Below are 22572 nucleotides of genomic sequence, written 5' to 3' on the forward strand. Positions count from 1 at the left end.
AATGCAGCCTTCCTGAAGCACTGCCCCTTCATCAGTGCAGCTCTCCTCAGTAGTGCCCCTCCATCAATCCAGCCTTCCTGAGGCACTGCCCCTCCATCAGTGCAGCCCTCCTGAGTCACTGCCCTTCCATTAGTGCCACCCTCCTGGGGCATTACCCTTCCATCAGTGCAGTCCTCTGAGGGTACTTCCCCTCCACTGATGCAGCCCTCACTGCTGACAGTGCAGCTTTCCTATAATACTATCTCTCCCATCATGCCACATGCCTCATTACTCCCTGAGAGCTTAGCCTATCTCCTCTCCAGTGGTATATCCCTCCAGTAGTGGACTACTAGAGGACCAGCTTGCATTTTTGTCTCTAGCTTGGAAGTGCAACAGATATACCTTCAGTGTCAGAGGTGTGTGTATAACTTCTGAACTGTGGCCCAGGCATAATCCTCGCCCCAAGGAAACTGACAGTCACTTGACATCAGTTTCAATTGCCTGGTTCAATGACACTGAACTCAATGCAGACAATGCAATGGATGAGTGGGAAAGGAGCATAATCTAGGGTCCTTCTGCTACTGGAAATGGAGGTCCTTAGGCCAGTAGGAAACCCTTCAAACAAATGGATGGTTTATCACTCCCAGCGCCAGTGACTAGCATTGACTGTATGGAGTTTGTACGTTCTCCTCATGACCTGTGTGGGTTTTCTCTGGGTCCTCCGGTTTCCTTCCACCCTTAGGGGGAAGGTTTGAGTGGGATTCATGAACTGGAAGATTCTTCTACCGTGCTGTATTGTTAAAAATACAATTAAAAATAAACTATGGCTTATTGGTTAGCCAACACTGCAATGTACAGAAATCTGCATGTGCAGACAAAATGGCAACATGTATAGTACATATGACATTAAGAATGTAAAAAGCCTTTTCATGGTTTTCTTTTAATTTTTTTTATTGTAAGTCAATTTTTGGAATTAACAAAAAAATTGCCTGGCTCCCCACACATTTCAACAGGAAAAATGGTATGCACCCAGTAATTCACACCTTGGCAAGGTGTTCCTACTCACGAATAAACACAAACTGTAGCTATGCAACATATGCTGTTAGAAATTAATAGTTCAGACTAGAGAGGTTTCTTTTCATGACAAGTCTCTGGCTGAAAAGTCAATTCTGGTTTTTTTTGGGATGCTTTCTGCCCTGCTGAGGACTTCCAGCATTTGTTTTCAATTCAAATATTTTGGCAATTATTTACATTTGGATGAGTCATTTCACTAATTTCAGAAGCATCTCATTTTTTGCTCAAAGCATTGACTCTTGCAGGTTGTGAAGAGTCCTATGGATGCTAACTGCGGGACAAGTAAAGGTAGTTATATTATCTTCAGTTTATTGGCGAGCACCCTTGTCCTACTGTGGGCTCACATCACTAACCTGCGAGACAGCGACCTTTACTTCTAGTGAGTTCCCCATTTGACCAAAAGCAACTATCGCTTTTCCTTTAGTCTGTAGGGTCCTGAGGGAATTCTTAGCATTGGAGTTGTTTTCATAATTATAGCTTCAGTGAGAAGGGAAGGCAGTGAGGTGATAACGTTGGAGCTGGCAGAATCCTTGATGGACAAGAGGCTGTGGAATCTTTTCTGCAAAATCAGGGACCCTAATGTAGCTCCAAATAGTGAGCAGTCAGGTCAGGAATACTATTGGAGGAAAAATGGCATTAACCCTTCAGCAGTTCTGCTGTTAACTTGGTTTCTCTTTCCAAAGGTGTGAATGACCCAAGTGTTTTCCGCATTTTCTGATTTTATTTTAGATTTCCAGCATCTAAATGTTTTTTTTTTATTTTCACACCCAGGCAGTAGCCTGATCATTCTCTGGGTCCATACTCTAGAACTCTACAGATATATATTTTGTGAGGGAAAACTGTACTTTGAGACAGCAGGGTGCATACACACACAGTATTTCTGCAACACCAAGTGTTGCTTTACATTTGGATTTCAAATATGTGAAATTATTTTGAATTATGCATTATCAAGATGTATTATTTGAGTAGCACAATTTGGAGTATCTGTGTATTGATCTGCTCAATGAAATAAAGCATGTAACAAACTCAGACAACCAGAGCTATATGAACAGTTAACAACATGTGCTCTGTAGTAATGGAAAGCATATCTAAATTAGGACTGTAACAAAGAGCTTTCCATGGTGTCCAACAGCCTATCACATTGAATTTTACTGTGACCCAGTGGCATTTACTTTAATCACAAACAAGTTCTTTGTTGTTAAAACAAATAGCCTCTCATTTGTGGCTTGAAAGCCCAACACTGGGTCATTAGTTTCCAAGTTTGCAACCTGTTGCTTGGCAACCTGCCCGACACGTCTGGCTTCTTTTCGGTTGTATAGCACAGTTTGAACAGGTGAGGGCTGGCGGTAAATGAAAACCCGTCGAAAGCATTCACACAGGGCGGCGTAGGAGTGGTCCGGAGCACAAGTAGCAAACTTCTTCTCACGTTTGGATGCTTGCACATAGCCTGGAACAAGGAAAGGTTTTATCTTAAATAATGCACTGAAAAGACTTGTATATCCTCCGTATATTCCACTATATGCAGAAGTCAATATGTACACAGTAAATTCCCAAAACAGCTGAGACAAATGATCCGCTGATCCTTTGGTCTGTTTGTGGAGAGATAAATAATGGCCAGAGAGAACATTTAATTCTTCAGAATAATGCCTTGTGATCTTCTACTCTCACTGTGCAGTGGACTGGTCAACATTCAATATCTCATCCAAAGACCTCTATAAGGTGTAATGTATTTGAATATAAACTTAGATTATATGCTCAAGTGGAACTTTATTTCTCAACAATTGTCATCAAGCTCGTTAAATTGTTCGGGGTGAGGTGAGTTGCTTTACGAAGTTTATTCTTGTGTGCTATGGTGCATTTAGTGGAACCAAAGCAGGAAATCATTTGGAAAATCCCATTGCTCTGTTGCCTAGTGATTGTGCCTTCAACCTGACCCTAAACTTTGTTCAACACAGCTTATGTAAGTACTGAAATGAAACATAAAAGTCTGCAGATTCAGTGACAATTGTAGGCAGAGAATAGGGCAAATGGTGGAAAATGTGTAGCGTGTTTGTGAGGAAAGACAGGCAGTAGAGGGAGCATAAGAAGACTCGGATGAAATTAGAGCATGGATGAGTACATGGAATTATGATGTGGTCTTTACAGAGACTTGGCAGATGCAAAGGCAGGATTGGCTGATGCAGGTACTGGGTTTAGATGTTTTAAAAGGGTTAGAATCACAGGGGCAGAAAGGGAGGATGCTATAGAGGGAGTGTCTATTGAGTCAGTGTGGGTAGAAGTCAGAAACAGGAAGGGATGGATCACTGCATAGGCCCTCAAATAGCCCTCGGGGCACCAAACAACAGATAAGTAGGCAGATTTTGGAATGGTGCAGAAATAACAGGGTTGTTGCTATGGGAAACTCCAACTTCCCAAATATCAACTGACACCTCCTTACTGCAAGAGAGATAGATGGGGAAGAATTTGTCAGATGTATCCAAGAAAGATTCCTGACAAAGTATATGAGCAAGTTGACTAGAGGGGAGGCCATACTAGATCAAGTACTGGGTAATGAACCCGCTCAAGTGACAGACATCTCAGTGGGGGAGCACTTCGGTGACAGTGACAACTCCTTGATCTTTACCACAACTGTGGACAAGAATATGAGTAGTCAAAAGGGTAAAGTGTTTAACTGAGGAAGGGCAGGAACTGGGTAGAGTAAATTGTGAACAGATGTTCTCAGGGAAAAGCACAGAAACAATATGAAGGACATTCAGGGACAAAGTGCAAGGTTCTGGATAGATTTGTCTCACTGAGACAGGGCAAATGGTAAAATAAGGGAACCGTGGTTGACAAAAGAGGTGAGACAGTTAGTTAAGAGGAAGAAGAAAGCGAACATAAAATTTAGGAAGCAGGAGATAGGAAAGGCTCACGAGAATTATATGGTCACCAGGAAAGAATTTAACAAATGACTTAAGAGAGCTAGAAGGGGACAAGTTCTTGGCAAGTAGGATTAAGGAAAACCCCAAGGCATTCAATGGATATGTGAAGAACGGAAGGAATACAAGAGTGAAGTTAGGGCCTCTTGAAGATAAAGGAGGCAACATATGCCTGGAGGAGGAAGTCCTAAAAGAATACTTTGCTTCAATGTTCACCAGAGAGAGCAAGACCTTGGTCAGTGTGAGATCAGTATAGAGCACGCTTATTTGCTGGAACATGTTGAGGTTAAGAAGGAGGAAGTGCTGGTTCTTCTTAAAAACTTTAGGATTGTTAAGTCCCCAGGCCTGGAAGAGCTATACCGCAGGTTACCACAGGAAGTGAGGGAAGAGATTGCTGGAGCATTGGCATGATCTTTGAGTCTTCCCTGTCCACAGGGGAGATATCGGAGGATTGGAGAATGGCAAATGTGGTCCACTTGTTTAAAAAAGTAATAGGGAGAATCCTGGGAAGTAGAGACCAGTGAGTCTTATGTCAATGGAAGGCAAACTATCGGAGAGGACTCTTAGGAACAGAATTTACAAGCATTTAGAAGTATAGTCTTCTCAGAGATAGTTAGCATGGCTTTGTGAAGGGTAGGTCGCACCTCACGAGCCTAATGGAGTTTTTTTTGAAGAAGTAACAAAAGAAATTGACGCAGTAGATGTGTATATGGATTTTAGTAAGTCATTTGACAAGGTTCCATATGGTAGACTCATTCAGAAAGTCGTGAGGCATGGGATCCATGAACCTTGGCTGTGTGGATTCAGAATTTGCTTGCCTACATGAAGTGGAGGATAGTATACAGAGCGTATTCTGCCTGGAGGTCAGTGATTAGTGGAGTTCCAGAGCGATCTGTTCTGGGACCCCTGCTCTTTGTGATTTTTTATAAATAACCTGGATGTAGAAGTAGAGGGACGGGTCAGTAAGTTTGCAGATGACATGAAGGACGGAGGTATTCCGGACAGTGTAGAACTTTGTTATAAGTTACCACAGGATATGGTGTGAAGTGATGCATTTTGGAGGGTCAAACTTGAGAGCAGAGTACATGTTTAATGGCAGGATTTTTAACAGTGTAGAAGTACAGAGGGACATTGGGGTCCAAATTGATAGATCTCTCAAGGTTGCTGTGCAGGTAGATAGAGGATAGTTAAGAAAACTTATGGTATGCTGACCTTCATTAGTCAGCGGATTGAGTTCAAGAGTCATGAGGTAATCTTGCAGCTCTATAAAACTTTGGTAGACCACACTTGGTATATTGTGTTCAATTCTGGTCGTCTCATTACAGGAAGGATGTTGAAGATATAGAGAAGGTGCAAAGGAGATTTACCAGGATGTTGCTTGGAATGGAGAATGTATCTTATGAGGCAAGCTTAACAGCTTGTAAAGAAGGATGAGAGTTGACTTAATAGAAGTGTACAAGATTATAAGAGGCATAGATAGGGTGGACAGCCAGCACCTTTTTCCAGGGGTGTGATTATCAAACACCAAAGGAGATCTGTTCAAGGTGGAGAGAGAAAAGTTTAGGGGAGACACCAGGGATAAGATTTTTTAGTCAGAGTGGAATAGGCATATGGAATGCAATGCAAGGGTGGTGGTGGAGGCTGGTACAAACGAGACATCTGAAAGACTCTTAGGCACATGAATGCAAGAAAAATAGGGGGCTATGGATATGAGGAAGGGAAGGTTTAGTTTGTTGAGTAGGTTTACATAGGAAAGCCTGTACTATGTTTTATATACCCTATAAAGTCCTAAATGGGTCTGCTATATTTTCACAAGAAATCATTCTTTTAAAATAGAATACAAGTCCAATCTACGTAATGTTTCGTTGTGAGTCAAAAAGTCCATGCCAGTTATTAGTTCAATGAATTTTTGTTGCACCCCTTCTATCACAAGTATGTGTTTCATTTAGTAGGGAAAATAGATTTTCACTGACAATTCCAAACATGACCTTACCAGCGCCATATGTAATTGGAGCAATATATCTTCATCCTTATACTGTACTCAAATCCAAACTTATCTTTTGCTTTTCCAATTGCTTGCTAAACTTAGTGATTTATGTACAAGAACACCCAGGTCTCTCCTACCATTAAAAATATACTCCAACTTTCAATTTTTTTTCTACTGAGGTGTATAACTTGGCATTCTTTAGTATGATAGTTCAACTGCCTTTTCAACATTCCCTCTGCCTTCAAGAAGCCTCCATAAACTTTTCTCTTTGAAAACTGGTCCTAATATTATATTGAAAAGTTAGTGCCAATTTCGTTCCATTATGCACTTGTGATATTAATTTACAATATTGTTGTTACAGAAGGTGAATTAAGACCAAATAATCCCGAGGCCTGGAGTGAAGAAAAGATAAAAATTATGCAAAATATTTAACAAATTACTGGGCCAGGCAAGAAATAGATTATTCAACATATATACAAAAATGTACGTATCCAGCTCATCAGGAAATGGTTCAACTTTCAAACAGTGAAGTTGCCACAGAATGCCATTTCAGCTGAAAGAAAAGTGAGTGGTGATTTTTCAGTGGAGAGGTTTGAAGCTTACAGCAGAAAATGAAATGAAAGATTTGCTTCCACAAGAAATCAAAGGAAGCCGATCAAAGGTAGGACTTACGATGTGCTAATGCCATGTCAATCTTTTAAGTCTGGAGCTCTCTGTAGCTTGAAGTTCAACCTTTAAAGCTCAGGTTCAGCTCAGGAAATTTCTAGAATCAACAGTCACATTTCCAGATGCACAGTTGGAACCAAGATAAAGAAAAAATACCAAAAACGATTGGAGATGCTCTGGAACTAGAGGAGTGTATATCTTGGACAACATCACAGACAAAGGAGGCAGCGAAGATGAGAAAAATCAAATCACTGCTTCTGTTGTCTGTGGGCACAGACGGTAGTAGGACAAGGGAGGATGGCCAGGGTCATGTGTGGACTACCATCTCTAGAGGTAACAAAGGCGCAGGTGAGGATTTTGGCAAAGCATAAAATGTTGCAGAGGTGGAGTCAGACAATGTTATGGTAGTGAGACACAGAATATTTTCTGTGGCATTGCTAGAATCCAAGAGATTTTTTTTAAAAAAGATACGTTTCCCATCACACCAAAAAGTCCCTCCAATAAAATGTACTTCTAATAAGCATTGAAATTAAGGCAGTCATGTTGCAGCCATATAAAACTTTGGATTGGCTTCACTTAGAATATTGTATGCAATGCTAGTCACCTCATTACAGGAAGGATGTAAAGATTTTGGAAAGGGTACAGAAGAGGTTTACCAGGATGTTGCCTGGTTGAAAGGGTATGAGTTAAGGAGAAAGAATGAACAAACTTGGGCTGAATTTTCTGGAGCATAGAAGACTAAGGGAAGATCTGATAGAGGGGTACAAAATCATGATAGGCATTGAGAGGGTTGACAGTCAGAACCTTTTCCCCAGCGCAAAAGTGTCACGCACTAGAGGATATGCATTGAAACAGAGAAGGACGGAGAAGTGCAGAGCAAATATTTCAGACAGGGAGTGGCACATGTCTGGAACAAGCTGCCAGGTGGGTAGAGGTGGAAGCAGATACAATATTAACATCTAGGGGCTTCTAGATAGATGCACAAATATGAAGGGGATGAAAAGAGAACTACTGTATCAGGTGCAAGCAACAGAGTTTTAATTTAATTTAGACATCATGTTTGACACAGACCAAAGGGCCTGTTCCTGTGTTTTGCTGTTTTAAGTTCTAAACCCATCCTATTTAATCTTTCCCCATCAATTAAACACTTAATCCGAGGCAATAATCTGACAAATCTTCAGGGCATTCACATCCTTGCCACAAGTGTAATGACCAGATTTACAGACAATATTGGAGCTGTAGAAGAACTGCTATTTTATAAAGCTGTTCTGCTGCATTCACTATGGATGATTCACAAACATAACATCAAATTTATGTCTTGAAGGCATGCAAAAATAATTCAACAGATAAAATTAAATAAATAAAGTAGATTATTAATCACGCCCTCCTTCTCAGCCAATTCCTTGGTAAATAAAACCTTACTTCATTGTCAAACTGCATTGGTGGAGTGCTCAAGGAGGAGAGATACAGTCAGAACCAGACAGGGAACTCTTGTCCTGAACTTGCATCACAGAAGGATCAAAATAATCCACTTGGACTACCCATTTTCCATCGACTGCCCGACTTAGACCTCCAATTTTAACATGCACCTGTCCTGCTACTGCTTGCCCTAAATGCAGTCCTTTTAACAGGGGCTGTGACGGGACTGTTGCAAGCAATGATAATTCTTCACCTACCCAAAGCATTGAAAGTCCCAATGTGCTCCCACATGTTCTCTTCCTTTGAGTGTGGCTGCCACAAAAGTGCATCGACGTCATGACGCAGGCACAAGCATGGCATTTCAGCTGGACTCACCACAGCCGTGAACAGGTACTGATGACTGCTCAGGTTCACCTGAAACCAAGGTAAAGACACTCTTAAACATCAATTCTTCATTAGTGGGAAGGGGTAGGTGGCAGAAATAGCAAGAGCTCTTTGGGGGGGCAGAGGGAGGGGGAAGGGAAGGAGCTCATGCAGTATGCTACAATTTTTTTTAATTCAAATTTTTTAATATGAATTTAACCTTATAGCACGTAAGAGGCTCTTTCAGCCCACAAGACCGTGCCATCCAATTACATCCAAATGATGTACACCCCCAGTACGTTTGAACGGTGGGAGGAAACTGGAGCCTCTGGTAAAAACCCATGCAAACACGGGGAGAACGTACAAACTCCTTACAGACAATGTGGGATTCGATCCAAATCCTGATCGGTGGCGCTGTAACAGCGTTGTGCTAACTGCCACGCTAACCATTCCACCTGGTTTCCAATATCTATACTGGCACACTGCTATTGCAAAAGACTCAACTCCTTAACAGGCATCTGACAGGCATCTGAACGTGTTATTTCTAGACAATAATGATAGACAACAGACTCGCCAGGCAAATAGCGCCTTTGGAAGACTACACAAAAGAGTCTGGAAAAACAACCAACTGAAAAATCTCACAAAGATACAGAGCCGTTGTCATACCCACACTCCTGTTCGGCTCCGAATCATGGGTCCTCTACCGGCATCACCTATGGCTCCTAGAACGCTTCCACCAGCGTTGTCTCCGCTCCATCCTCAACATTCATTGGAGCGCTTTCATCCCTAATGTCGAAGTACTCGAGATGGCAGAGGCCGACAGCATTGAGTCCACGCTGCTGAAGATCCAGCTGCGCTGGGTGGGTCACGTCTCCAGAATGGAGGACCATTGCCTTCCCAAGATCGTGTTATATGGCAAGCTCTCCACTGGCTACCGTGACAGAGGTGCACCAAAGAAAAGGTACAAGGACTGCCTAAAGAAATCTCTTGGTGCCTGCCACATTGACCACCGCCAGTGGGCTGATATCGCCTCAAACCGTGCATCTTGGTGCCTCACAGTTCGGCGGGCAGCAACCTCCTTTGAAGAAGACCACAGAGCCCACCTCACTGACAAAAGACAAAGGAGGAAAAACCCAACACCCAACCCCAACCAACCAATTTTCCCCTGCAACCGCTGCAACCGTGTCTGCCTGTCCCGCATCGGACTTGTCAGCCACAATCGAGCCTGCAACTGACGTGGACTTTTACCCCCTCCATAAATCTTCATCCGCGAAGCCAAGCCAAAGAAGAAAAAAAGAATTGCCATGAAATAATTAGAGGCAAAGTTGCAGCTCCATCCAAATGTTTGAGCCTTGATTTTTCAATAGTGACAAAGTAAACAAATATTTAAAATCAGTCCAAGGAATGACAGAAATGCAGGAAGAAATGGAAATAGAAAGGGCACACAGAGCATTAGCTCCAAAACCATCAAAAATCAAGATCCATCTTAGTAAAGTTTTTGAGATATACGACAACCAGCGCACCAGTGGCATCATGAAGAGAGCCTCTGCTTCCTCAGGAGTTTGCGGAGGAGCTAGTGGAGTTGTTCAAGTGAACCGGTACGGACTTGAAGGGCCGACATGGCCTCTTTCCGTGCTGTAAACGGTTATATGGATTTCTGTTCTTGCACAGGATTATACTTTTAGGTATTAGATAAACAATTGAAACTCTTCCCTGAAATAAATATTCAGTTTCAGTTAACAAATCATTTGTATATTTTGCTAACTTGTATATTTGGAGGAACGGATGGTGTTTTTTAAAACATTCTGTACCCATGGAGGTCTGTGCTCAAAATGGCGGTTCCTGTGCTGGACAACATACCATTGCAGACTCTGGGAGAGCAGCGAACCATCACCAGGCACCAGCAATGGAGAGAACAACCCCCCCCCACCGCCCCCTTTTGTTGAGGAGGAGATGCCTGGAAAGTAATCCAAAAGGGAGTGTGACCATGGCAGTGAACCACAAGGGGGTCAGTGGCTGAAGGTGACTTGCGGTCCAAGGACCTACGCAGGCTGTGGATTGCTGGAGACTGGCACATGGGAACCAGGTATCATAACAGGGATTTGAGAGGGTGCTAAGGGCAAGAATGGCTCCCAGACCTTGAAGATTTCCTGTTTGGATCTGGATCTTGGACTGCCGATGGTTTAAACTGGAGTTTGTGCGGCTGCAGAGATGAATCCACAGACACTTGGCGTATCTGAAAGAAATCTCTTTTCTCCTATTGCGAGAGGGGCCATGAGTATGGAGAGACTGCATTTCCAATTTTACTAACTGTGCCATTTGTCATAGCAAAATCCACATGACCAGAAGTGGAATGCTTCAAAACAATTGCAACTGAGACTGTAGATACTGGAATTTGGAACCAAAAAACTACCTGCTGGAGGAACTCAGCAGATCCAGAGGCGTCTGAGGGAGGAAACAAACTATTTACTTCTCTATCCTGCTCTTGATGAAAGATTCTGACCTGAAACGTCAAAAATTGTTTTTTTTTCCTTCAGATATTGGAGGAATTCCTCCAATGGGTTGTTAATTGTAACTGATAATGAGTTATGTTACCATTCCTTAACTACATTAGTGATTGGGGCATTGAAACCCAATACAAAGTGATGTGCATACATGATATTAAACAAGGAACAGAAAAAAAACGCAGCAACTAGGGACCTTCAAAACAGCCAAACGTCATCTGCAATGAAATGAATCAAAGGCACCTGAAATTTATTGAGTTCAAGCTGCTAACTACTGACAGAGAACCCAAATGTCACAAGTATGGTATAGTTGATATAGGTGAAGTAGAATAGAATCAGGAGAGATAAGATTTGTCAATGAAGATGCTAAACTGCAGAGCACGGTGCGTGGAATATTAATTATTCTCCCAGATCAGTCAGTGAGTTTCTGGAAGATGTCATTACAGCACAATATCTTACCCAGTCAAATTTCTCCCTGAGCAACGTGTTCAAATTCAGCTGAAATGCCACAGCCGTGGAAGATGGCCAGGAAACTGGTCTCCAATGGAAAGGAACTCGAGAAACTGATTTGAAAGGATGTGACTCAGAGCAGACCTTTCAGATTAAATTAAGGGCCAGAGATGTAGTTCATCTCCCTCCAATAGAAAATTAGCTATTGCCAATTAATTTTCAAAGGAAAAATACCAGAAATGTTGAATCCTGAGCCTCAATTCTGCCTTCATACTGAATGGTTCAAGCTATTTTCAGCACATTTTTAAACAGGTTTTCATGCAGTACAATCGTGGCTAGCTGACTCACTGAATGCAGGCCAAGAGATGTGCATGAGTGTACTTTTTCCAAAAGAAAATTCACCACATATTCACTGGAAATAGCTGTTTGAAATCATGTCCTGATAATAATGGCATTAAATGTTTGCCTACCGTGTGAATTATAAGCCTATGCAAAAGAGAAAGAAAATCTCAAGTAAACTGCTACAATCGGTAGTTCAGAGTAAAAATGGCAAAATCAATGTCAAGTATCTGGGACTATGAGGGATAATGATCTAAATTATAAATCAATAAGTACAAAGAATTACTATAGTTGAGCTGTATTAACTTTGGATCTGCTTCATCAACCATCCCCAGCACTGCCTGTGTGTTCCATCAAAACGACAGAACTAGTGCCAGTGAAGACAGGAGCTGCAGGGTTGGAGAAGCAAGTTTTAAGGCTGCACTGAGATGGTGTCAGAGACAGCTCTTGCTTTGCTGGAAGAGGAACGAGATGTAAAAATCACCGACAAATGGCAATGATGAGCTCAGTCTGACATGTGTAAGTTGGTAGGAAACAACCACTGATAAGTCGGATCTTTCCTGGGAGGTTGAAGAAAAGTATAATGAGAATGGTAACAAGGGACAGAGAAACTGAAAATTGGCAGGCGAGTCATCGAGGACTCAGGTTTTCTGATGATTATTTTATTATCATGCACATTGTACAATGGACATATGTGCCACAATACTTACTTGCTGCAGCCGAACAGGTACTTGTAAACAAAAAACTATAGCAGTAAAATAATTTAATTGAATTAAAAGAAATAATACATCCTTAAGACAGATATAAATATTCTCAGTAATCTTAGTACAAAATAAAAATTATTTGCAATAGACAGTCCATGATTAGTGTACCAAGGGGAGGTTCAAGAGCTTGATAGCTGTAGGAAAGAAATTGTTCTTGAACCTAGAGGTGTTAGTCTTCAAGCTTCTGTTCCTTCTGCCTGAACAAGGTAATAAGGGTCCTTTACAATGTTGGCTGTGTTCTTGAGGGAGCATCTCACATAGATGTCTGCAGTGGATGGGAAGTCAGAACCTGTGACGTGGGGCCAGATCGTTCCTGAGAAAGGAATTGATTTGGACATAACCATCCTCTCGAAGGACTTCATAACAGTTCTTGACATTCACAGCAGCAGAAATATCAGACCACAGCAAAAAAGAAACCAAAAAAACCCACAAATGGTGACTAAAGGAGAGCAAGGAAAGTGCATAAGCATCTTATTCTTCTCAATCAATAATACATATCACAGCCTAAATACAGCATTACAGCTTCCAGACAAGTATTAACATTAATAATTCAGGATAAACAAATATTAACATTTAAAATGATCATGATCCAACTCTGTAATATGAATAAATTCATGATCAATATACATTAATCATAAAGTTGATATTCCTACTATAATTAAGTATCCAATTAAATTATAAAGTAGAAATTGCAATGAATGGGAAATGCATCATACTGGTATGTATACTGTGAGCTTTTGCTTTACAAGAATAGAACATAGAAAATGCTCTTATTGTTCAAAGTTTTTTTTAAAGTTCAGATTTAATGTCAGAGTATATACATGACATCAGAGTCAACCCTGTGGACGAGGCTAAATTTCTACGCATCAGTAATGTAAAGGCTATACTAAAGAAAATATATCTATATAAAAGAGAGAAATGTAAACATGAAGGAATACAAACATCTGTGCAATACAGAAAATAAATATTCAATAATCAATAATGTACAAAGTATGGGTCCTTAAAGGAGTTTCTGGCTGAGTTTGTGATTTTGGAGTCTGATGGTGGAGGGGTAGTAACTGTTCGTGAATCTGGTCTTATGAGTCTTGTGGCACTTATATTTCTTTCCTGATGGCAGCAGTGAGAACAGAGCATGTCTTGTGTTGTGTGGATCCTTGGTGATTGCTCTTAATATCCTATGTCAGTGTTCCCTGTAGATGTTCTTTTTTTTAAATTTTTTTATTTTTCACACTATAAACCATATTGATCAAGATACATACATTTTCCTTCTTGAATATATACAGTGTCATTTTCTCCCCCCTTCCCTCCTCCCCTCCCTCCATCCCCTCCCATTTATTTAAAGTTCAGAAAATAAGATACATTAAACCCGTCAAACAATGTTGTCACTCAATAAAAATAAACAAGAAATTCCACTGAGTCAGTTCTTTTCATTCTCTTCTTCTGTCATTTTAGGTGGTAGATGTCCCCGGTAGGTTTTCTCTATTATGTTTCATGTATGGCTCCCATATTTGTTCAAATATTGTAATGTTATTTCTTAAATTATATGTTATTTTTTCTAATGGAATACATTTATTCATTTCTATATACCATTGTTGTATTCTCAAGTTATCTTCTAATTTCCAGGCTGACATAATACATTTTTTTGCTACAGCTATTTGTGCACCATCTTTTTTGTGCACCATCCAAATCAAATCCAAATTCTTTGTTTTTTATGTTACTTAGGAGGAACATCTCTGGGTTTTTTTGTAAATTGCTTTTTGTGATTTTATTTAATATCTGGTTTTGATCTTCCCAAAATTTTTTCACTTTCTCACATGTCCAAATTGCATGAATTGTTCTTCCCATTTCCTTTTTAGAACGAAAACATCTGTCAGATACTGCTGGGTCCCATTTATTTAACTTTTGAGGTGTAATATATAGCCTGTGTATCCAGTTATATTGTATCATATATAACCACGTATTTATTGTATTTCTGATAGTTCCTGAGCATAACTTCTCCCATGTTTCCTTCTTTATCTTTATGTTTAGATCTTGTTCCCATTTTTGTTTAGTTTTACCATTTGTTTCCTCATTCTCCTTTTCTTGTAATTTAATATACATGTTTGTTACAAATTTTTTGATTATCATTGTGTCTGTAATCACATATTCAAAATTACTTCCCTCTGGTAACCTCAGACTGCTTCCCAATTTGACCTTCAAGTAGGATTTCAGTTGGTAGTATGCCAACATTGTATCATGAGTTATATTATATTTATCCTTCATTTGTTCAAAGGATAATAATTTATTTCCTGAAAAGCAATTTTCTATTCTTTTGATCCCTTTTTTCTCCCATTCTCTAAAGGAAAGGTTATCTATTGTAAAAGGGATTAGCTGATTTTGCGTCAGTATTACTTTTGGTAGTTGGTAATTTGTTTTATTCCTTTCTACATGAATCTTCTTCCAAATATTGAGCAGATGATGTAATACTGAAGAATTCCTACGTTGTACCAATTTTTCATCCCATTTATATAATATATGTTCAGGTATCTTCTCCCCTATTTTATCTAGTTCTAATCTAGTCCAATCTGGCTTTTCCCTTGTTTGATAAAAATCTGATAGGTATCTTAATTGTGCGGCTCTGTAATAATTCTTAAAGTTTGGCAGTTGTAAGCCTCCTTGTTTATACCATTCTGTTAATTTATCTAGTGCTATCCTCGGTTTCCCCCCTTTCCATAAAAATTTCCTTATTATTTTCTTTAACTCCTTGAAGAATTTCTCTGTCAAGTGTATTGGCAATGCCTGAAATAGGTATTGTATCCTTGGGAAAATGTTCATTTTAATACAGTTTATCCTTCCTATTAGTGTTCGTGGTAAGTCTTTCCAATGCTCTAAGTCGTCTTGTAATTTTTTTCATTAGTGGATAATAATTGAGTTTATATAGATGGCTGAGGTTTTTATTTATTTGTATACCTAGGTATCGCATTGCTTGCGTTTGCCATCTGAATGGTGATTCTTTCTTAAATTTTGAGAAATCTGAATTATTCATTGGCATTGCTTCACTTTTATTTGTGTTAATCTTGTACCCTGACACTTCTCCATATTCTTTCAATTTCTTATGTAATTCTTTTATTGATATTTCTGGTTCTGTTAAGTATACTATAACGTCATCTGCAAATAAACTGATTTTATATTCCTTGTCTTTTATTTTTATCCCTTTTATTTTATTTTCTGTTCTTATCAGTTCTGCCAGTGGTTCTATGGCTAACGCGAACAATAAGGGCGATAGTGGGCATCCCTGCCTTGTTGATCTGCTTAAGTTAAATTGTTTTGATATATATCCATTTACTGTCACTTTCGCCAATGGCCCCTTATATAATGCTTTAATCCAATTAATATATTTCTCTGGTAAGCTGAATTTTTGTAGTACTTTGAATAAATAATTCCATTCTACTCTGTCAAAGGCCTTCTCTCCGTCTAAAGCAACCGCTACTGTTGGAGCTTTATTTCCTTCTACTGCATGAATTAAGTTAATAAATTTACAAATATTGTCTGTTGTTCGTCTTTTTTTAATAAATCCAGTTTGGTCTAGATTTACTATTTTTGGTACATAGTCGGCTAATCTGTTTGCTAATAGATTAGCTATTATCTTATAATCTGTGTTAAGTAAAGATATTGGTCTATATGACGCTGGTGCGAGTGGATCTTTCCCTGTCTTTGGTATTACTGTAATTATTGCTGTTTTGCATGAATCTGGTAAGCTTTGTGTTTTATCAATCTGGTTGATTACTTCCAAGAGGGGAGGAATTAATAAATTTTTAAATGTTTTATAGAATTCTATTGGGAATCCATCCTCTCCTGGTGTTTTATTATTCGGTAGTTTTTTTATTATCTCTTGTATTTCTACTATTTCAAATGGTTCTGTTAATTTATTTTGTTCCTCTGTTTGTAGTTTCGGTAGTTCAATTTTAGTTAAAAATTCATCTATTTTGTCTTCTTTCCTTTCGTTTTCAGTTTGATATAATTGTTCGTAGAATTCTCTGAAGTTTTCATTAATCTCCGTTGGATTATATGTGATTTGCTTGTCTTTTTTCCTTGATGCCAATACCATTCTCTTAGTTTGTTCTGTCTTAAGCTGCCACGCTAGAATTTTGTGTGTTTTTTCTCCTAGTTCATAATATTTCTGTTTTGTCTTCATTATGTTCTTCTCCACCTTATATGTTTGTAGTGTTTCATATTTTATTGTTTTATCTGCCAATTCTCTTCTTTTAGTTGTGTCTTCCTTCATTGCTAATTCTTTTTCTATATTTGCTATTTCCCTTTCCAACTGCTCTGTTTCCTGATTGTAGTCCTTCTTCATCTTGGTTACATAACTTATTATTTGCCCTCTGATGAACGCTTTCATTGTGTCCCATAGTATAAACTTATCTTTCACTGATTCCGTATTTATTTCAAAGTACATTTTAATTTGTCGTTCAATTAATTCTCTAAAATCCTGCCTTTTAAGTAGCATGGAGTTTAATCTCCATCTATACATTCTTGGAGGGATGTCCTCTAACTCTATTGTCAATATCAGGAGTGAGTGGTCCGATAATAGTCTAGCTTTATATTCTGTTTTCCTAACTCTGTCTTGCATGCGAGCTGATAACAGGAATAGGTCTATTCTTGAGTATGTTTTATGTCTACCCAAATAATTTGAATATTCCTTTTCCTTTGGGTGTCGTTTCCTCCATATATCCAAAAGTTGCATTTCTTGCATCGATTTAATTATAAATTTGGTTACTTTGTTCTTTCTGTTAATTTTTTTTCCAGTTTTATCCATGTTTGAATCCAAATTAAGGTTGAAATCCCCTCCTATTAGTATGTTCCCTTGCATGTCTGCTATCTTCAAAAAAATATCTTGCATAAATTTTTGATCTTCTTCGTTAGGTGAATATACATTGAGTAAATTCCAAAACTCCGAATATATCTGACATTTTATCATTATATATCTCCCTGCTGGATCTATTATTTCCTCTTCTATTTTGATTGGTATATTTTTACTGATTAATATAGCTACTCCTCTAGCTTTTGAATTATATGACGCTGCTGTTACATGTCCTATCCAATTTCTCTTTAATTTCTTGTGCTCCACTTCAGTTAAATGTGTTTCTTCTACGAATGCTATATCAATTTTTTCTTTTTTCAGTAAATTTAGCAGTTTCTTCCTTTTGATTTGGTTATGTATTCCATTAATATTTAAAGTCATATAGTTCAACATAGCCATTTCATACTTTGTTTATCTTTCCTTTCCGTTTCCTCATCATCACCTTTCCTTCTTATCCATTTCTGCTTTCTTTTTTTGAACACTTTATAAGACAACATTTTTAAAACATAAAACATTTCCCTTATTCTCCTATCTAAAATTCCTTTAACCCGACTATCCCTTCCCCTTCCTGAGTTGCCCTTTATCCCTTGTCGGGCAACCACATCTCCCCTCTCCTTTTGGATTTGCGAATTCACTCGCAAGCGTCAACTGAATTCGCAGTGCCCGTAACTCTTCCCCACCCAGCCCCCCCAGAAAAGATTTTAATTTTCATATACAACAAAGGTCACTCTCTTAATTCCCCCCATACTTCCTTTCTTCCCTTCTTAGTTCTTACCTATATTCTATTTTTTTATATATACATACACACATATATATATATATATATATATATATATACCTACATACACACATACATATAGTTTGTGGTCATTTTTGTTCTCGTTACATATCTTCCTCTCTCTGTCTGTTTTGTAGTTGTTCTGCAAATTTTCTTGCTTCCTCCGGATCCAAGAATAGTATGTTTTGCTGCCCTGGAATAACTATTTTAAGTACTGCTGGATACTTTAGCATAAATTTATATCCTTTTTTCCATAGGATCGTTTTTGCTGCATTAAACTCCTTCTTCTTCTTCAGGAGTTCAAAACTTATATCTGGAGAGAAAAAAATTTTTTGACCTTTGTATTCCAGTGGTTTTTTGTCTTCCCTTATTTTCCTCATTGCTTTCTCCAATATATTTTCTCTTGTTGTATATCTTAAGAATTTTACTAGAATGGACCTTGGTTTTTGTTGTGGTTGTGGTTTAGGGGCTAATGTTCTGTGTGCCCTTTCTATTTCCATTTCTTCCTGTATTTCTGGTCTTCCCAGGACCCTGGGGATCCATTCTTTTATAAATTCTCTCATATTCTTGCCTTCTTCATCTTCCTTAAGGCCCACTATCTTTATATTTTTTCTTCTATTATAATTTTCCATTATATCTATCTTCTGAGCTAACAGCTCTTGTGTCTCTTTAACTTTTTTATTAGATTCTTCTAATTTCTCTTTTAAGTCCTCTACTTCCATTTCTACGGCTGTTTCTCGTTCTTCCACCTTCTCCACTCTTTTTCCTATATCTAACATGATCATCTCTAATCTATTCATTTTTTCTTCTGTACTTTTTACTCTTCTTTTTATTTCACTAAATTCTTGTGACTGCCATTCTTTTACTGATTCCATATATTCTTTAAAAAAATATATCCATTGTCTTGCCCTTCCCTTCATCTTCCATGTCTCTGTGTTCTCCCTCCTCTTCTTCTGAGTCCATTCCAGGATCTGTGTCCTTTGCCTCTGTCTCTTCTGGTTTTCTTGTTGGTTTGTTTGTTTTATTTTGTTGGGTATTTTTGGTCTTCTTATTTTTATTAGAAGTGTCTTGATGCTGGTCTTCTTCCTCTGGGTTGGTCATCTGTTGTTTCTTTGATTTCTTTTTACTCTCTTCTTTCTTGCTCTCGTTATTTTCTGTGTTTTCCTCTTGCTGCTTTGTTGTGGCTGTCAATTTCAGCTGTGGAGATCGACTCCTCAGCTGGTCCCCCCTCCCATCAGTGTTATTTTTGTCTTGCGCATGTGCACTTTTGTTTGGCTCTGTGAGCCATTTTTGTCGTCCCGAGTTCGGGGCTTCAACTGACCTTAGGGAGCGGGCTTCTCTCTCCGCGGCAGGCCTCCTCGGACAGGTAAGGCCTTCACCTTCTTCTTCCAACGTCCTTTCTTCTTCTCTTCTTCCCGTTGTTTTTGGCTTTTCTTTTTTCGCTGCCATTTTCTCCACACCTTTATTTTCACTTTATTTTGGTTTTTGTGTTTGTGCCTTTGTTTTTTCACTGCCTTTTTTTTACTTTTCTGGAGAGGGCTGGAGTTCCCCGACCGGCCACTACTCCATCACGTGACTCCTCCCCTGTAGATGTTCTGATGGTGGGGAGAGTTTTGCCTGTGATATACAGAGCTGCGTCCACTACCTTTTGCAGGGGTTTCTGCTCAGAGGTTCTGGTGCCTCCATACAAGGCCATAAAGCAGCCAGCCAGCACACTTTCCACTACACATCAGTAGAGGTTTGTGAAGGTTTTTGATATCATATCAAACCTCCACAAACTCCTGAGAAAACAGAGGCGATGATGTGCTTTCTTCACCATGACATTTGTGGGTTGAGTCCAGAAAACATCCTCCAAGATCGCAACTCCCAGAAATTTAAATTTGCTCACCCTCTCCACCTCTGAGTCCCCAATAATTGCTGGATCGAACATCTCTGGTTTTCCCCTTCTAAAGTCCACAATCATCTCCATTTGGTGACATTGAGTGTGAAGCTGTTGTCGTTGGTGCACCATTCAGTCAAGTTTTCAGTCTCCCTCCTGTAGGCTGACTCATCACCCTCTTTTATACAACCCACACTGTGGTATCATCAGCGAACTTGTAGATTGTGTTATTGTCATACCGATCCACACAGTCATAGGTGTTGTCACTGGTTGCAACGGGAGCAGAGCCAGTCACTGTGAATGACGTATTAGGTGTGATGCGGGGGAGTAGTAGTGTGCATGTACAGGTCAGTTCAGAAGGCTGCGGTTCACTGTGATGGATCTCGGATGCAGGAGGAGGAGATTGAGAGCATCGAGATCACCCGTGTGGCTGAGAGACAATGAGAAGGTCAGGAGGTTTTAGCTGGGTGGTGTTTGATGGAATGAAGATTCATTGTTGTGGCTGAGAGGAATAAAGATGGTCGACACCATTTTCTACGGATAAATGAGTGAGTATATGCTTTTGATTATGTGTTTATCGGGTAAATTGTAGTTGCAACAGTGTAAAATAAATAGAACAGGGCCTAAGAACACAGCCCTGTGGTGCTCTGGTTCTGATGGAGATTGCGGAGGGGATGTTCTTGCCGATTCTCACTGATTGTGGTCTGGAGGTGAGGAAATCCAAGACCCAATTACACAGTGGGTATTGAGCCCCAGGTCTTCTAGTTTGCTGATCAGTTTTGAGGGGATGGTGGTGTTGAATGCCAAACTGTTGTACGTGTCTTTGTCTTGGTGTGCCAGAGCTTTGTGTAGAGCCAGTGATGTAGCATTTGCTGTAGACCTGCTGATGCAGTAGGCAAACTGGAACAGATCCATGTTGCTGTTCAGACAGGAACAGAGATGCTTCAACACCAGCCTCTCAAATCACTTCATCACTGTGAATGTGAATGCCTCTGGTTGGTAGTCATTTAGGCAGGACACAGGAAAGATTGAGATTCAGATTCAAACTACTAACATTACAATTCAGAGCACAAACCCTGAAAAAAAAGATTTCCCCACGTGGCACCTTTAACTGTCTCAAAAAATTCCCAAGTGTTTTAAACCCACTGAAATATACTTGAACCATGGATGCTATTGAAATGTGGGTAACATGGCAGTTTACACACAGTGAAGACTCCATAAAGAAGAACAAAATGAGATAATTTCAGCCATGTGTGGTGGATAAATATTGCACCAAGAACAGCAAGGGAAACACCCCTGCTGCTTTTTGAAACAATGACATTGAATTATTGATGTTCCAAAAGTGTAGATGAGGCCTCTGTTTTTTTTTGTTTTTTTTTAATTTGTCAGAATTGCCTTTATCTTTCCCTCATCCATTTTAGGTATACAATCTAGGTTGCACTAAGCCAGTCAGACAATGTTGTCATTCAACAAAAATACACCAGAAATTCTACTGAGTCCATTCTTTTCTTTCCTTCTCCTTCCATCAACTTAGGTAATGTTTGTCCCCAGTAGGTTTTCGCTATTGTATTTAATGTAAGGCTCCTATACTTGTTCGAATATTTCAATATTATTTCTTAACCTATATGTTATTTTTTCTAATGGAATACATTTATTCATTTAAATTTAGTAGTTTCTTCCTTTTAATTTGGTTATGTATTCCATTAATATTTAAAGTCATATAGTTCAGCGTAGCCCTTTTATATTTTGTTTATCTTCTCTTTCTGTTTTTCCATCATTACCTTTCCTCCTTTTCCATTTCTGTTTTCTTATTTTCAACTCTTTATAAGACAACATTCCTACAACATCCAACATTTTCCTTATTCTCCTATTTCTATCTTATTTATCCCCAATCTCCCCTTCACCTCCTGAGTTGTCCTTTATCCCTTGTCGGACAACCACATCTCCCCTCTCCATTTGGATTTGCGAATCCACTCGCAAGCGTCAACTGATTTTGCAGTGACCGCTATTTCCCCTCACCCCGCCCCCCCCAGAAAAGATTTCACTTTTCATATGTCACAAAGGTCACTCTTTTAATTCCCTCCTTATTCTCTCTATTCCATTACCTTCCCTTATTAATTCTTGTCTATACTATCTATATTTTCCTCTAAGTACAGATACATTCACGTATGCACTTTGTCTCTATTCACTCTTATACCTCTTTACCCGCATACATATCAATCGTGATCATTTTTACTCTCATTACCCGTCTTCATCCCTCAGTCTATTTTTGTCTTTACCCACATACATATCAATCGTGATCATTTTAACTCTCATTACCCGTCTTCCTCCCTCAGTCTATTTTTGTAATTGTTCTGCAAATTTTCGTGCTTCTTCTGGATCCGAGAATAGTCTGTTTTGTTGTCCTGGAATAAATATTTTCAATACCGCTGGATGCTTTAATATAAATTTATACCCTTTCTTCCATAAAATCGCCTTTGCTGTATTGAACTCTTTTCTCTTCTTTAGGAGTTCAAAACTTATATCTGGATAAATGAAGATTTTTTGCCCTTTATACTCCAGTGGTTTGTTGCCCTCTCTTACTTTTTCCATTGTCTTCTCCAGTACCT

The 22572-nt window shown here is 39.2% G+C and overlaps 1 protein-coding gene across 2 annotated transcripts in view; it reads right to left on the reverse strand.

The window, feature by feature from the left end:
* Positions 1–912: 912 nt before the first annotated feature.
* The window catches only part of nudcd1 (NudC domain containing 1), a 200489-nt gene continuing 178829 nt past the window's right edge, over positions 913–22572 (reverse strand). The window contains exons 9-10 of one of the 2 annotated variants that reach the window (XM_069920991.1): positions 8301–8457; positions 913–2500 (exon numbers count right to left, since the gene is read on the reverse strand). In XM_069920991.1, the coding sequence (XP_069777092.1) occupies positions 2202–2500; positions 8301–8457 (456 nt within the window). In that variant the 3' untranslated portion in view covers positions 913–2201. The remainder of the gene's footprint in view (positions 2501–8300; positions 8458–22572) is intronic. The other variant, XM_069920993.1, reaches the window with a different exon arrangement.

This window comes from Narcine bancroftii, chromosome 2 (genome assembly GCF_036971445.1).
Source record: "Narcine bancroftii isolate sNarBan1 chromosome 2, sNarBan1.hap1, whole genome shotgun sequence".
Lineage (NCBI taxonomy): Eukaryota > Metazoa > Chordata > Chondrichthyes > Torpediniformes > Narcinidae > Narcine > Narcine bancroftii.